The sequence below is a fragment of the Sprattus sprattus genome, assembly GCF_963457725.1.
Source record: "Sprattus sprattus genome assembly, chromosome: 13".
NCBI classification, from domain to species: domain Eukaryota; kingdom Metazoa; phylum Chordata; class Actinopteri; order Clupeiformes; family Clupeidae; genus Sprattus; species Sprattus sprattus.
This window is the reverse complement of record NC_137911.1, coordinates 20,887,899-20,900,883: the sequence shown is the minus strand read 5'-3', so window position 1 is coordinate 20,900,883 and position 12,985 is coordinate 20,887,899. Positions and strand designations below refer to the sequence as shown.

General features: G+C 41.3%; 1 protein-coding gene across 1 annotated transcript in view; it reads right to left on the bottom strand.

The window, feature by feature from the left end:
- The window catches only part of lck (LCK proto-oncogene, Src family tyrosine kinase), a gene marked incomplete at both ends in the record, with an annotated part of 12,909 nt that extends 5,200 nt beyond the window's left edge, over positions 1 to 7,709 (bottom strand). The window contains 8 exons of the mRNA XM_080849996.1: positions 1,823 to 2,002; positions 3,516 to 3,668; positions 4,326 to 4,475; positions 4,966 to 5,069; positions 5,363 to 5,464; positions 5,737 to 5,827; positions 6,366 to 6,423; positions 7,608 to 7,709. Coding sequence (XP_080706122.1) covers positions 1,823 to 2,002; positions 3,516 to 3,668; positions 4,326 to 4,475; positions 4,966 to 5,069; positions 5,363 to 5,464; positions 5,737 to 5,827; positions 6,366 to 6,423; positions 7,608 to 7,709 — 940 coding nt within the window. The remainder of the gene's footprint in view (positions 1 to 1,822; positions 2,003 to 3,515; positions 3,669 to 4,325; positions 4,476 to 4,965; positions 5,070 to 5,362; positions 5,465 to 5,736; positions 5,828 to 6,365; positions 6,424 to 7,607) is intronic.
- Between the last annotated feature and the right edge of the window lie 5,276 nt (positions 7,710 to 12,985).

The following is a 12,985-nucleotide window of genomic DNA, read 5'->3' as shown; positions in this document are numbered from 1 at the left end:
GTGTTTTGGCTACACACATTTTGGCGACAGGTCTGCTTAGCGAGAACAATGAGCAAGTGAATCACATGCCCCCTTTTTTTAAACACGAGCATCCATCAGGGAGGAACTTCCCTTTAGGTGTAACTAATCAAGAAAGCCATGCATTCACCCTCCCCCACTGTGAATATTTTTATCACCACCGCTGTCCAGAGGGAGAATTCAGTAAAGCCCTTTCCACGAAAGCAGGGCAATCACAAATGTTCCCTTGTGTCAAACAGTAGATGCGGGACGCATTCCCCTACCAGTTCCAGAATCAATTTTTATCAAACACTCTGTGTGTGTGTGTGTGTGTGTGTGTGTGTGTGTGTGTGTGTGTGTGTGTGTGTGTGTGTGTGTGTGTGTGTGTGTGCGTGAGCGTGCGCGTGCGCGTGTGCGTGCGCGTGCGGTGCGTGTGCGTGTGCGTGTGCGTGTGTGTGTTGTGTGGGAAATGAATGAGTCATGAACACGCATGGCTGAAACGCACACCTTTGCCATCCTCCTGTCTGCTTGCTCTCATGTTTAGTCACGCAAAGCAGTGATGACATCATGACTGTGGACTGGGTGTTTGTATTTTCCACAGCATCTCACGCTATGCCAGCATATAGTTCCAGGGAATATAAGGGTGTGCTAGGCTGTTTTTTGATATGTTTGTTGTTCAAAGGAAGTAGCATGACTGCCTGTCTCTGTGCTAGCCAGGGAGTGTGGCACTGTCTTTAATAACATTGGCATGAAGCAATGCAGAATCGTCTTTAATATCTCTGTAGCTTCAGAATCTTCCAACCATTTCACTTGCTCATTCAAAGCCTTATTCCCTCTTTAACCCTCATGTTTTGTTCTAAACATGGTTACACTTGGTTCTAGTCAGAATTGACTGGCCTGATATGAATGTTAATAATGCTTTTTGTAAACGTTGTATTTATTTTGATCATTTTGGATTTAAATCTTTCTAAAGATGCAAAAATAGATAATAAATAACAATTACATATTATTTCTAGTTGTTAAGCCTCCTTTTAATGATGTTGTACCACGTTATGGGTCCAAGGCCTGTTAGACTTTTTTAGGTAGTCTGACATGCCTTGATGCTTTTGTATATTTCCACTAACTAAAAACATTCATGCATTCAAGTGGCATATACAGTATGTAAAGATTACAGGTTTCTGGGGGTGTTCTTTTTATGATTCTAGGACAAAAACTCACGGCGCTTTAAAGGCATATTGACAACAAGAACAAAAAACTAAATTTCCCACCAGTGGGAATTATACCCTGGAGGGTTAAAACTACATACTACTGCAAATCTAAATCTCAGAATTAAATTTTTTTTGTCTATTTAACAATACGTTTAATTAGCAACACATATTTAAAATATGCATAAAATAATATAAATCTGTACTTTTACAGCATAATAACACGTGTCTTTGGTTGTGTGATGATGAAAATGCACTCTGATTGATATCATCACCCATCTCATTCAACTGTATTAAATGTGACATTTGACAGCTTTACCATTTATTTTCTCTCATAAAACTCCTAGTATCACAGTCCTGGGCATTCACTTTGAAGGCCCAGTTATTTTGACAGGAGACACAACAAGTGTAACAATGTTAAACTCTTAAAGAAAAAGATTTTTATGAAAGACTTTAATTTCAAAACAATATGATTTTACCAGAGCATGTTGATGTCGATGTAACATTCAAATCTTGTGTAACTGCTTCAAATGGTTTTTAGATTGGGGGGGGGGGGGGGGGAGTCTAAGGAGTCTTAATATTTAACAGTAATCAGTTATGTTCTGGGCGGCTTCTCTTACCGTTCTCCATGTACTCTGTAATGATGTAAATGGGTTCCGCTGTCACAACAGCGAAGAGGCGCACAAGGTACGTATGCTGCAGAGACTTCATGAGGTTGGCCTCCGCCAAGAACGCCTCGATGGACATGGTCCCGGCCTTCAGGCACTTGATGGCCACATTTCTGTGGTTGTTGTAAACACCTGCCCCAAAAGAAGACGCAAATAGTTGGTTTTGATTTTGTAACTGCTCTGAAGTTTCCTCTTACACAACACACCACACCGCAGAACTCAGCCTCAAAGTCCATTGTACTGTGCAAGCCATGCAAGAATAACAACACTTTTTGTTTATTTACACAAAGCTCAAGCAAACAGTGTTATCAGACCAGTAATCAGTCCTGTCACACATGGCAGAATAGTTTCTCTGATGCATATGAGCTGCTGCCAATTCACTGTAAAAACACAAAAAGCAAGTAACATCTGCGGTATGATATGGGTGCACACAAACTCTGAGGCGTCGAAAGAAAGCAAGCGAGTGTGAGAAACATTCTCCCAAGCCAGACAGCAAGAGGAAGTAGTTAACACACACTAGGCCTTGAAAACGAAACCCAGTTATTGGGGGATTATTTTTAACCCTGATATAAGGAGTGGGTAGCCTGAATATCACATTGTGTTCGCCAACGGAGACGGACAATGGTGAAACACTCCCACCTCACAGACAAATAACAGCCAGCGGGTCCGATTACCTCAGCAGATAATCCGGTCACCATAACACTGCTGTTTCCTGTTTAATGCTGAGGAACGACAGAAAGCTAATACATAGTCTTGGGAATAGATGCCATGCCGTCTCATTTCAACGCTGCCCCCACATCCTGCTCCTCCTCCACCTCCAACCCCATCAACTTTATCAAATGTTGTCTACCTCATTTTTGGACTGCTTCAAGGATATGGGCAAATACCCCAACTACTCAGCAGATAACTGAAAGTAAACCTTCATCATACCTGTACTCTCTCTGGAGACTTACAGGTGAACTCAGTATCGATTGTTTCTGTCAGTACCCTTCCTTCCCTTTAAACCATGTGATGAATTATTTGCTGCACACTGGAAAGGATCCAACCCCCATGAAACCACACACACACACACACTGCTGGAAGCCACTAAACTGCTGTAGCTCTTGCAAAATTGGCTTGAAAAGGCTTGAGGCTTGAGCAAGTCATCAGAGTGTTAAAGGGGAAATCACAGGCAGAGGAAGAAAAGCCCACACAGGGAACCCGGCCCAGAGCCAGAGTGAGCCACAGTCTTTATCTCTCAGCATCTAGGTTCACTGGGGTGCTCCTCAGCGTTGGACATGTTTGATCACCTCCCCACACAGCAGATGAGCTCATTCATTTCAAGAGTGTTGACGGGAACGCCACATTAAAAACACTAATTGTAAATGGCTAGAAATTGGTGGAATGAGCTTTGAACATTAAGGTTCAGTTCACAAATGATGCACTTTAAGGCCTTTTGTGACATAATGTCATAAGAAAAATACAATTTCCTTTAGGTTAAATGTTCACAAATTGATTTACATTGCTACTTTATAGGCCTTAGATGTAGGTCTTATAGACCTAGATGAAACATAAAATACAAACTTGACACACTCAGCCTATCTAAAGGGTAAACCTAGAATGGCATGGAGTGGTGGTCCACACCTCGTCTCAGCATCCTTCTTACCCATCCACACCTCCCCGAACTGGCCAGCCCCCAGCCGGCGCTCCAGCTTGAGGGACTCGCGCGGGACCTCCCATTCATCCTGCCACCAGGGCTTCTGAGGCACCCGTGTCTGACACGGCTTCACCAGGCGGGCGCACAGGCCGTCTGGATCTCCTGCAAGAAGGAAAAGAGAGAGAGAGAGAGAGAGAGAGAGAGGGAGAGAGGGAGAGAGAGAGAAAGAGAGAGGGAGAGAGAAGGGGATGGAGAGAGAGGAGGATTGTGAAAGAAAGAAAGAGAGAAAGAAAGAAATAAAAACAATAGAACCATAGAGGAAATGCATTATCTATACAAGTGGTGGATGGAACTAAACTAAATTTCCATTTGATACAGAGGGTGAGGCTGAGGTCTGTTATCACTTGATTGCCTTCACGATGTACTTGTTTTAAATTTGAAAAGAAATAGGAAGACCAGCACTGCCTGAAGACAAACAACAGTGAATGGCACTGGTTACCAAAATATCTCCAAAGCTTTTGTGTAGGAAAGAAAGGGGTAATTTTTGATGTTGTCAGTGACAACAAAATTGGACTCAAGTGTGTCATATTTCTCGAGTTCAGATGGCATTCACTCCTCCACTAAATGCTTTAGTTCCTTCAGTTCTCCCCCTAGGTTACAGCCAGTATTATACTCTAATAGCGTCTCACAACAAAGAATCGCATACATGTTTTGCACACACTCTGTGCTGTTGAAAGGTGATGCAGACACAGATGCTGACAGTGTGGGTAAATATTGGCCATTGAGGTTGCGAACACATGCATGAGAAAGGGTGCGTACGTGAATAATGTTTCACCAGTTCCGACAGAGACGTGAAAGAGATCCTCGTGGTGATGTAGTACCCGCCGTTGTCGATGTTACGGATCCTGTAGTGCTTGACAACATCTCCTGAGTTCTGATCCATGTCCCTCACAGACAGAGAGAAACTGCCTGTTCAGAGACAACAGAAAAAAAACATTAAAGAAATTTTGACATCCAAAAAGCGCGCCCTACAACATCTACTGAACAACTAAACCCCTGCTGGGGCCGAGTAGACAAGTGTGCAAGCAAGGGAAGTGTAAAAAGCATAGAAACAAAAGATATGCATGAAAGAACTGAAAGAATGTTGGCAGACCAAGCATGCAGAAGTGTCTTGGCGGCTCGTTACACCATCTGGCAATGTAAAAAGTAATTGAAAGTGTATTTCTAAAAGGGTGAAATCTGACATGGGCCTTGATAACCATTCTCTCCAATGTGTATACAATTATGTATACAATTCCATTTCACTGTAATGGACAGCCTTTGTGTCTTTATCTGTCTTCTTTAATATGCTTGGGTTCACAAACTGAATGTATCACATTCGTCTAAAAAACAAGCCAAGAACAATTTTGTTGGCTACCTAATAAAATGGCATGTGTAGGCCTTGCTTTGGTTCTCATACCTTGGGTTGTCTCACTCTCTCGAATAAGGAACGAGCCCTGTGTATTCCCTGGTGCCAGGAGTTGTCTGTTTGCATCATTTCGAGACAGGTTCTTAAAGAACCACCTGCATGCAGAAAACCACAAACCAACCATTGTTATCATTGCCAGCACGTCAGAGGAAGCATGAAGTGTGTCTGCAGTGGTTATCTTTTGATATAGTATGAAAGGGGTGACTTGGATGGGATCAACTTGGTTCCCGTGATATTTGCCCAAAAATATGGATTTATCAGTTATGACGGTCAAAGTGGTTCTTGTTTTAAACGTGTTATCCCTTGAATAAACATTTAGTTTCTCCAGAAAGAAAATACACAGTTAAGTCTATGAGTTGTTCCGATGTTCTGACGATCAATGACTTACGTCTCAGTCTCCACCGTGTTGAGCTTGGCCACAAAGTTGTGTGGTACGTAGCCCCTCTGTCCTGTGATCAAGGACTCTGCCATGAACCATTCTGGGTCATCTCTTAAAAGAAAAAAAAGAAAAACAATCAGACTACATCTTAAACATGAAAGCAGGATAAGGTGCCACAACATTGACTAATAGTGCCAGTCATCCCTTTCTTCAAGTGTCTGACCCTTGGGACTTTTTTCTGGAGTTTTTTGTTTTGTTTCCCTGTATGTTTGACTCATTTGTGATGAGTATCTCCCTTGGAGGTCCTTCCCTTGGCCTTGGCGATTACACCATCCACCCACGCAGCCCCCCCCTCAGTGTGTCTCAGAGATGAGCACTCTCACCTGTGAATAAGCTTCAGCTTGTCTCCCTTCTCAAAACCCAGGTCGTCGCTGTGGTTGGGCTCGTAGTTGTACAGCGCAACAACCAGATTGTCTGTAGAATAGACACCAGGCGTCACCAAATGAGAGTGCAGTTACACGGTTCAGCACTGTCTTGCAGAATGTATTCAAAAGGGTTTCACAGTGAATTAAATAGTTCAGATGTTTCTTGTGCAGGGCAGCCAAATAAATGGTTTACAGGCCATCCATTATTGCTCTGTGAGTAAACACTGGCAGACTACAATGAAGTATGTGTGCAAGGGTAAACACGTACGGGCTAATACTCTGGGTTTTGGGCTGCTCTACTTGGCTAGTAAGTCTATGGTAATTAAAACAGCAAAGCGGATGCTGGCTGAGTGTGGATTAGAGCCCTGGCCTGCTTTCTATACAAGATTTATGCTCATGAATGTTCCACTTGGCCTGCCAGGCAACATGCCTGTGTGCTGGCCATTCCTTTTTAGGTCTGCGCAACAGCCAAACACTCTCGGTGCTCTGATTCAAATGGCATCCAAAGACCAGTCCTTAGAGCGCTAAGTACTCTCACGTGAACTGCACGGATGGGAAAGACCAGGTTTCGAGTTGTGGGGACGTACCTGGTAGGGGAGAGGTTGGTGGCGTGTACTGGGTGGGGAAGCCACTTTGGCCTTCATACTGGGAGGCAGGTCCACGAGAGCAAAAAAAGAAACAAAGAAAAGTAGTTGACAAGTAGAACAGTAGCTTTAACATTTGTGTAGGGGCAAACAACAAGACCTTTGGTCCAAATATTTATCCAATCCATACCTTAGCTGCATATCTAATCTGGAAATTACTGTACCCTTCAATCCTCTAAGTGGCACACATCATTTCATTTGGTAACATCACATGATACTTTGTTCTAATTTGCAACATAACCCTAGTCCTCTATTTAATCTTAACAATGAGCTGATATTGACTATTACTCAGCAAGTTACAATGTACTAAACCATAATCTTCATTGTAATTACAATATAACAGGAGCACTGTCATTTAAAATATGACCTGCATTTGCATAAATCATGTCAAGCAAAACTTCAACCACATCCTCATATCACCATAACGCTCAACAATATAAAGTCACCAGCAAGCAGAGTACATTCGTTCATTGCCCTTTAAACAGAAGTAATCAGTTTGATTTAATGAGAGGGAAATAACGAAGTTCCCCCTGAGACTGATGTAACAAAAACATGTTATTACTTGAACAAAGGCAGCTCACCTTTTCCAAATTGCTGAAAGAAACTTAATTGATCATACGTGTTTATCAGCAAAGATCTACGTCCCTGTATGTGTTGTTCTCTTTTAATTAATGTAATTTCAAGTTGTTGTGGAGGAAGTTGTGCACAGCCTTTTATTCATGGTCACAGGCCAGACTGATTGTGTACACAAAGGACAGTTTCCTTCTAGATTATGTAAGGCAGGCCTAAGCAGTGGGACCCAAGCAAAACATTTTTATTTTTATTTTCTTAAGGTAGCATTATGGACGCCTGCAACAATAAATGCTGCTGTGACGGTTGGTAACATTTCTCATTATAATGCATTAACGCTCATAACAAATTGCAAGCACGTCTGTAAAGCCTAAAATATCCTGCCGTATTTCACATGATTAAAAATGTAGTTTTAGCGAAGGAGTTACTATTTTCTCAGGTGTTTTAGCTAGGTTGAAATATTTCTAAATACTGTACCCTTCACACTGCGAGGCAAGTTTTCGTACACAAAGATTGTCCTACGGATAAAACAGCACCACTTCAATTACCATTCAACCAACGGTTGACTAGGCTTCGGTTGCTGGTAGAGAATGGACAGGGGCTAAACACACTCACCATGTTTGCATCTGGAGCGATGGGGCAGTTGCACTGATCACACTTCTCATCTAGGTTCTCCACCCAGTCCTCATCATAGTCAGAGCTGCAGTTGCACCCCATGGTCTCTGTGATGGACAGGTGACCAGAGGGAGGACAGAGAAAGAAGGGAGAAATTGAATGATTGCAGCAAGAAACGCATTGAAGGGGTGTGAGAATAGTTCCTGTCAAAGGATACTTTTTCTAGATCAGACATGGAATGATACATATCTGTTGTGAAGTAAACAGAGGGCGATGAAGACAGTGTATTCATCAAAGTCATAGCATAATGCTTCAAGGAGTTGAGTTATTTTAATTTATTTGGAAATAATTATTAAATTACATTGATCCTCACAAAAAATTGCATCCTTAATTTGATGATGAAACATTATTTGTCTGGAAAAAGCTTAAATTGGTCTGATTCTTTAATTTCAGAGTCTGAGGATGATAGTTATTTCGCTACATCAGTTTGAAAATGGATGACAGCACGGTAGAACAGTGACTTCATTTTTACTTCAAGAGGGAGGGGCAATTCAATGTTCTCTGTGTGTGTGTGTGTGTGTGTGTGTGTGTGTGTGTGTGTGTGTGTGTGTGTGTGTGTGTGTGTGTGTATGTGTGCGTGCGTGTATTTGTGTGTGTGTGTGTGTGTGTGTGTGTGTGTGTGTGTGTGTGTGTGTGTGTGTGTGTGTGTGTGTGTGTGTGTGTGTTTGTGTGTGCGTGCATGTGTGTTGCACACACATTTATTCTTAGCCAACACAGAGTGGGGTTGACCACAGCAAAATCTGAGCCAAAGTACATGTTGATTATTAGTGCACGTTGACCACAGTAATCCTTTTTAAACCTGTGAGTGCCTCACATCTTTTAAAGAGCAAATACACAGAGGAGCAAATGCACACAGGACAAAATACCTAAATACCATTTCAAAATATGTCCAAATGTACGCATTTGTGTGTGTGTGTGTGTGTGTGTATCTGTGTGTCTTTATACTATATGTGTGCATATGAATCCATGCCCCTGTTGGACCATCTCCCTTTGGGCCGGTCATGAAAGAGGGTCAGGGGGCCGACGGCAGTGGCTATCGGCCCCTAGGGTCCGAACCCGTGAGAAATCCTGCTGCTGAGTCGGGAAAAGGCTGACCCCCATGGTGCTGAGGGGTCCGGGGAAGCGGATGGGCCCAGAGTGCCTTTGGGAACATCACCCATGTCCGTGCAGGCTATCTAAACAAAGTCACTATTTTCCACTCTGAAGAGGCGGGGGTCAAACCCCTCAGATTTTCGAGTTGGACATAATTGTTGTTGGCCATGCCACCCATCCCAAAGGTCTATTTGTAACATCTAGGATGACAGTGTTGGTTTCATTTGAAGTGTAGTGTTCCTCCTGTGGCTGTTTTTTAGTATCTTGTACACTGGCTGAAATCAACTCAGAGAGGTTATTCTTTTAAGTGCCTTATGATTGCCCAAGACTATCATCACAGTAACAACACATTGCTAATGTCGTGATGAATTGATAGCAAGTCATAATTATTATAAAACTGATTTGTCAACTGATTTAAGAACTAAACAAAATTGTGGCCTATGAAAAAGGTCCTCGGGATATTTGGCTTTAGAGCATGATATATGACAGGCTCAAAAATTGACAGGTATGACATCTAAGTTACACTATGAGATTGTTCTGGGAAATTGTAAGAAGGAATTGCAGAGCTCAAAACAGGGTATTAATATCTCAAAAGGGCTGTTGTCAGGTTTGAACTAATGCCTCATATAGAAACATCACAAAAGACTAGTGTACTGTTCCAGGATATCCTGTTCATCAACACATGTTTTTTTTTTCATTGAAGTAAAACAACGTTCAAACAGATATGCCTTTTCATTTTTGTAATTAATTCATATTAGAATTTTTATTTTTGATTTACAAGAGGGATATTTTCTATTATCCCAGAGTGTAAGGCATCGCGTGTCTTTGAAATGAACCTTAAATAATAAATGAATTAAATGAAAAAAACTAAACAGAGCATTCAAACATGTTTTATCCTTTAAATTGTACAATTATTTAAATTATTAAAAACCATGTTGTCTTTGGTTTTGGAGTTTAATTTTCAGAAGTACAGTAATCTGAATTTGAAATATCTGTTCGCTTTCACAAAGACTTTTACCAGATAAGAAGCAGATAAATTAACATGCAGTATGACATCTGGAATACTTTCATTTTCAAGCTTCAATATAAGTAATTATCCAATCATATTTAATGATTCATATTTAAATATGTGTGGATTAGACACACCTTGGATTCACCTTAATGTTTACTTAAAGATACTTTAGAAGTGTTTTAGAAAATAGGACTTTTTTGTGTATGGAAGAAGCACTTATTCTTTGTAAAACAAAACAAGGTGGGGCACTTTTGAAGACAGTTGATACAGTTCAGATGAAATTGAAACTGATTGTTTCTTCCACAACTTACCCTGTGAAGTCTGCCCAACACTTTTTCAGAGTTATCGTTCCTTGAGTTCACTGATTAGAGGCCGCGGCACGGATCTCCATGTCCATATCATTCACAGAAAAACTCATGAAGCCTTTCGACCTTTACAAACAGGCCGGTTTTAATGTGTTCGTATTGCGGCAGAAGAACCACTGACTTGGGTGTTATAGACATGTGCCGCACGAGCGCCAGTCATCAACATGAGCAAGAGGATCGCATCCTGTGCTCTTCACCTAAAGGTTTGACTGTTCAAACCCAGTGCATACACACACACACACAAACACACACACACATCTCACCACAGTAGTGGAGAGCAAGCAACCCGAAGCAAGCTTCCTGTCGTTTAGAGGCTGAACACTTCACCCGACCTGGGCTCACAGGTGCCTTCCACACAGCTGTGTGCTGGGGAACGTTAGGCCTCGCGGGCAAAATGGGTCAGGGTCCCCCCCATCTCCCCCGCACCCCTCAGTACCCCTGTGTGGATTCCTGACATTTAACAGCCATGGCACCAACCACTGTGACTGTGTTAAGGTTAGGATTCTTTTTTTTTTTTTTTAAGTCATCTTCACATACGTACATGTGGCATCACCTTCTTTGGGGACATCTGCCATAATTGACATCCATGAAATATACAAAAGATTTTTACAAAGTTTATCACAGATATCATCGTGTAGACATGTAGCGTTAATACCCGTGCGACAAGTTTCTGTGACATACTGACTGGACTACATGTCCCTTCAGAAATCCATGTTGTGCTGGTATCAAATGTTGTCATAAATATTTTAATCTGTTGTCGAATAAACAGGGGCTCGAAGGCCTGCTTGGGGTGAACCAGGAAAACTCTCAAGAGGCCAATTTGTGAGTACTCCTATTTATTGTGTTTATGTTATTTCCTGTGCACAAGAATCCGGAGGGAGCTCTCCTCTGCCCTTAGAGAATGGCCTACATGAATAAAACAGAACCAAGCAGATCCAAGCATCAGCACCAGTGGACAGGGAAAGAGAGTAGCTGTAATTCCAGAGACAATGTCAAAGAGGATTGTTAATTAGTAATGCAGGAACAAACAGTTGCACGCACGCACACACACACATCACACACCACATACAACACATTCACACACACACACACACACACACACACACACTGTGGACTGTACGCTGTATGTTCTTGAGTGACCTGTTAAGGCTAAAATTGTCACCGCTTTGAGGCTTGTAAAGACAATCTCACACACTCTCTCTGGTGTCATGTCTCTCATCTGCTTTTGGTCTGAGACTTCTATTCTCATCGCTGACGCAGCCACACAATCTTTTGTTGCGGCAGCAGGCTGCAGCTACAGCATCTAGCGGCAGGAAGTCAGTGCTAACACACACAGGAAGTATGAGAGAAATAAGCTGTAGTCTGCAATGGGAAGATCAATGTTCAAACATGCTACATGAGCAGGTTCATCTTTGTCTTTTTCCACTCAAGAACACATGTTGGTGAAATAAAGAAGCATGTTACAACAGGTCTTGTTCTGGTCTTTCGATTCAGAATGTTTTAGCGGGAACATTTCTCTGCACGTGTTTGAGCAGAGTTGTACAATTCAGATATATATTCTCTGCCATAGAACAAACACTGAGGAGTACTAAACTTCACTGATATTATACATCATATATTACATTGTATATTCATTATACTTTATATTTAATATATATACACATATTTATAAAGTTAAATTATGTCAGCAAGTTCATGTAACTAAGATTCCTTACTTGTAATGTCAGTCTGGTTTATTTTATGTTTTGTTCTACTGTCACAACCAGTAACAAAACTTCAGCTCAACCTGTTCTGCTCTGCTTTCATAAATAAGAGAAAAGGTTCTCAAAGGTTTTCTGGGCTACATTCCTTATTTCCTAGTCACACTGATCTTAGAGGGGTAATGTTTTTGAGAAAATAGGTCCTCATCTCAAATTCACGTTTCATGGTCGGGTTGTTTCATCAAGTATGAGATGCAGGAGAGGCAGAAACTATCAAGTTGCATCAAAAAGCACAACCTTTTCTCTCCAACCAAAGCTCACATACCCACGTTATTCAAGTTCTCATGTTGTTCTGCTTTTGTTCCTGGGGGTAACAACTATTTGTATAAACTACAAAGCAGCTAAGGTGTAAGCAAAGGTGCAAGCATTCTGAGTCTTGAAAAAGAAATTCAAACCTCTTTCAGTTGGATCGGGTGCCTATATATTTCAATAAAGCATTACTGCCCAAAGAAATACCTCAGGGTCTTTGCTCAAAAATCATACTGTTCATTTCAATTTACCCAATCTGTAAACGCATCTATCTTTCTTCTACGTTCACTCACGTCATATCATATGTGATGTTATTCGCCTTTATGTTGAAGTGAGTGTCTAAACTGTATGCCCTAAACGTATTCTTGTTTCAGGCTGTCCTCTCATTGAGAATACAATAGGCTATTGTCGTGACATCTTTTTGGTGATAATAATAGGGGCAAATACTACAAATAATATTTTAATACTTTGTATTGTTGTACTGTACATTTTAGTATGAGCTCATTGAGAGTAGAGCCGTCGGCTTTCTTGATATATTTTAATTGGCATATAAAGCTATAGTGCTAGCATGATATATATCTGAAATAGACAGAGGGACCAAGGCACTCTGTGTGGCTACAATGGTAAACATTGTGATAATTTGTGGGGCACTTGTACTTGTGAGCACTTGACTTTCATTCAGTTGATTCTTGGCAAAGTGCTAAGACAAGTGCTAAGATAAACATTTAGTAAACAGCCAGTTTTTACACTAGAACAATATTGGTCACACCACAAAAACACAATGCTTGGTTCTTTTTTCGACTCATACAGTTTGTTTATTGCTTGGTATAAAGACTTTGG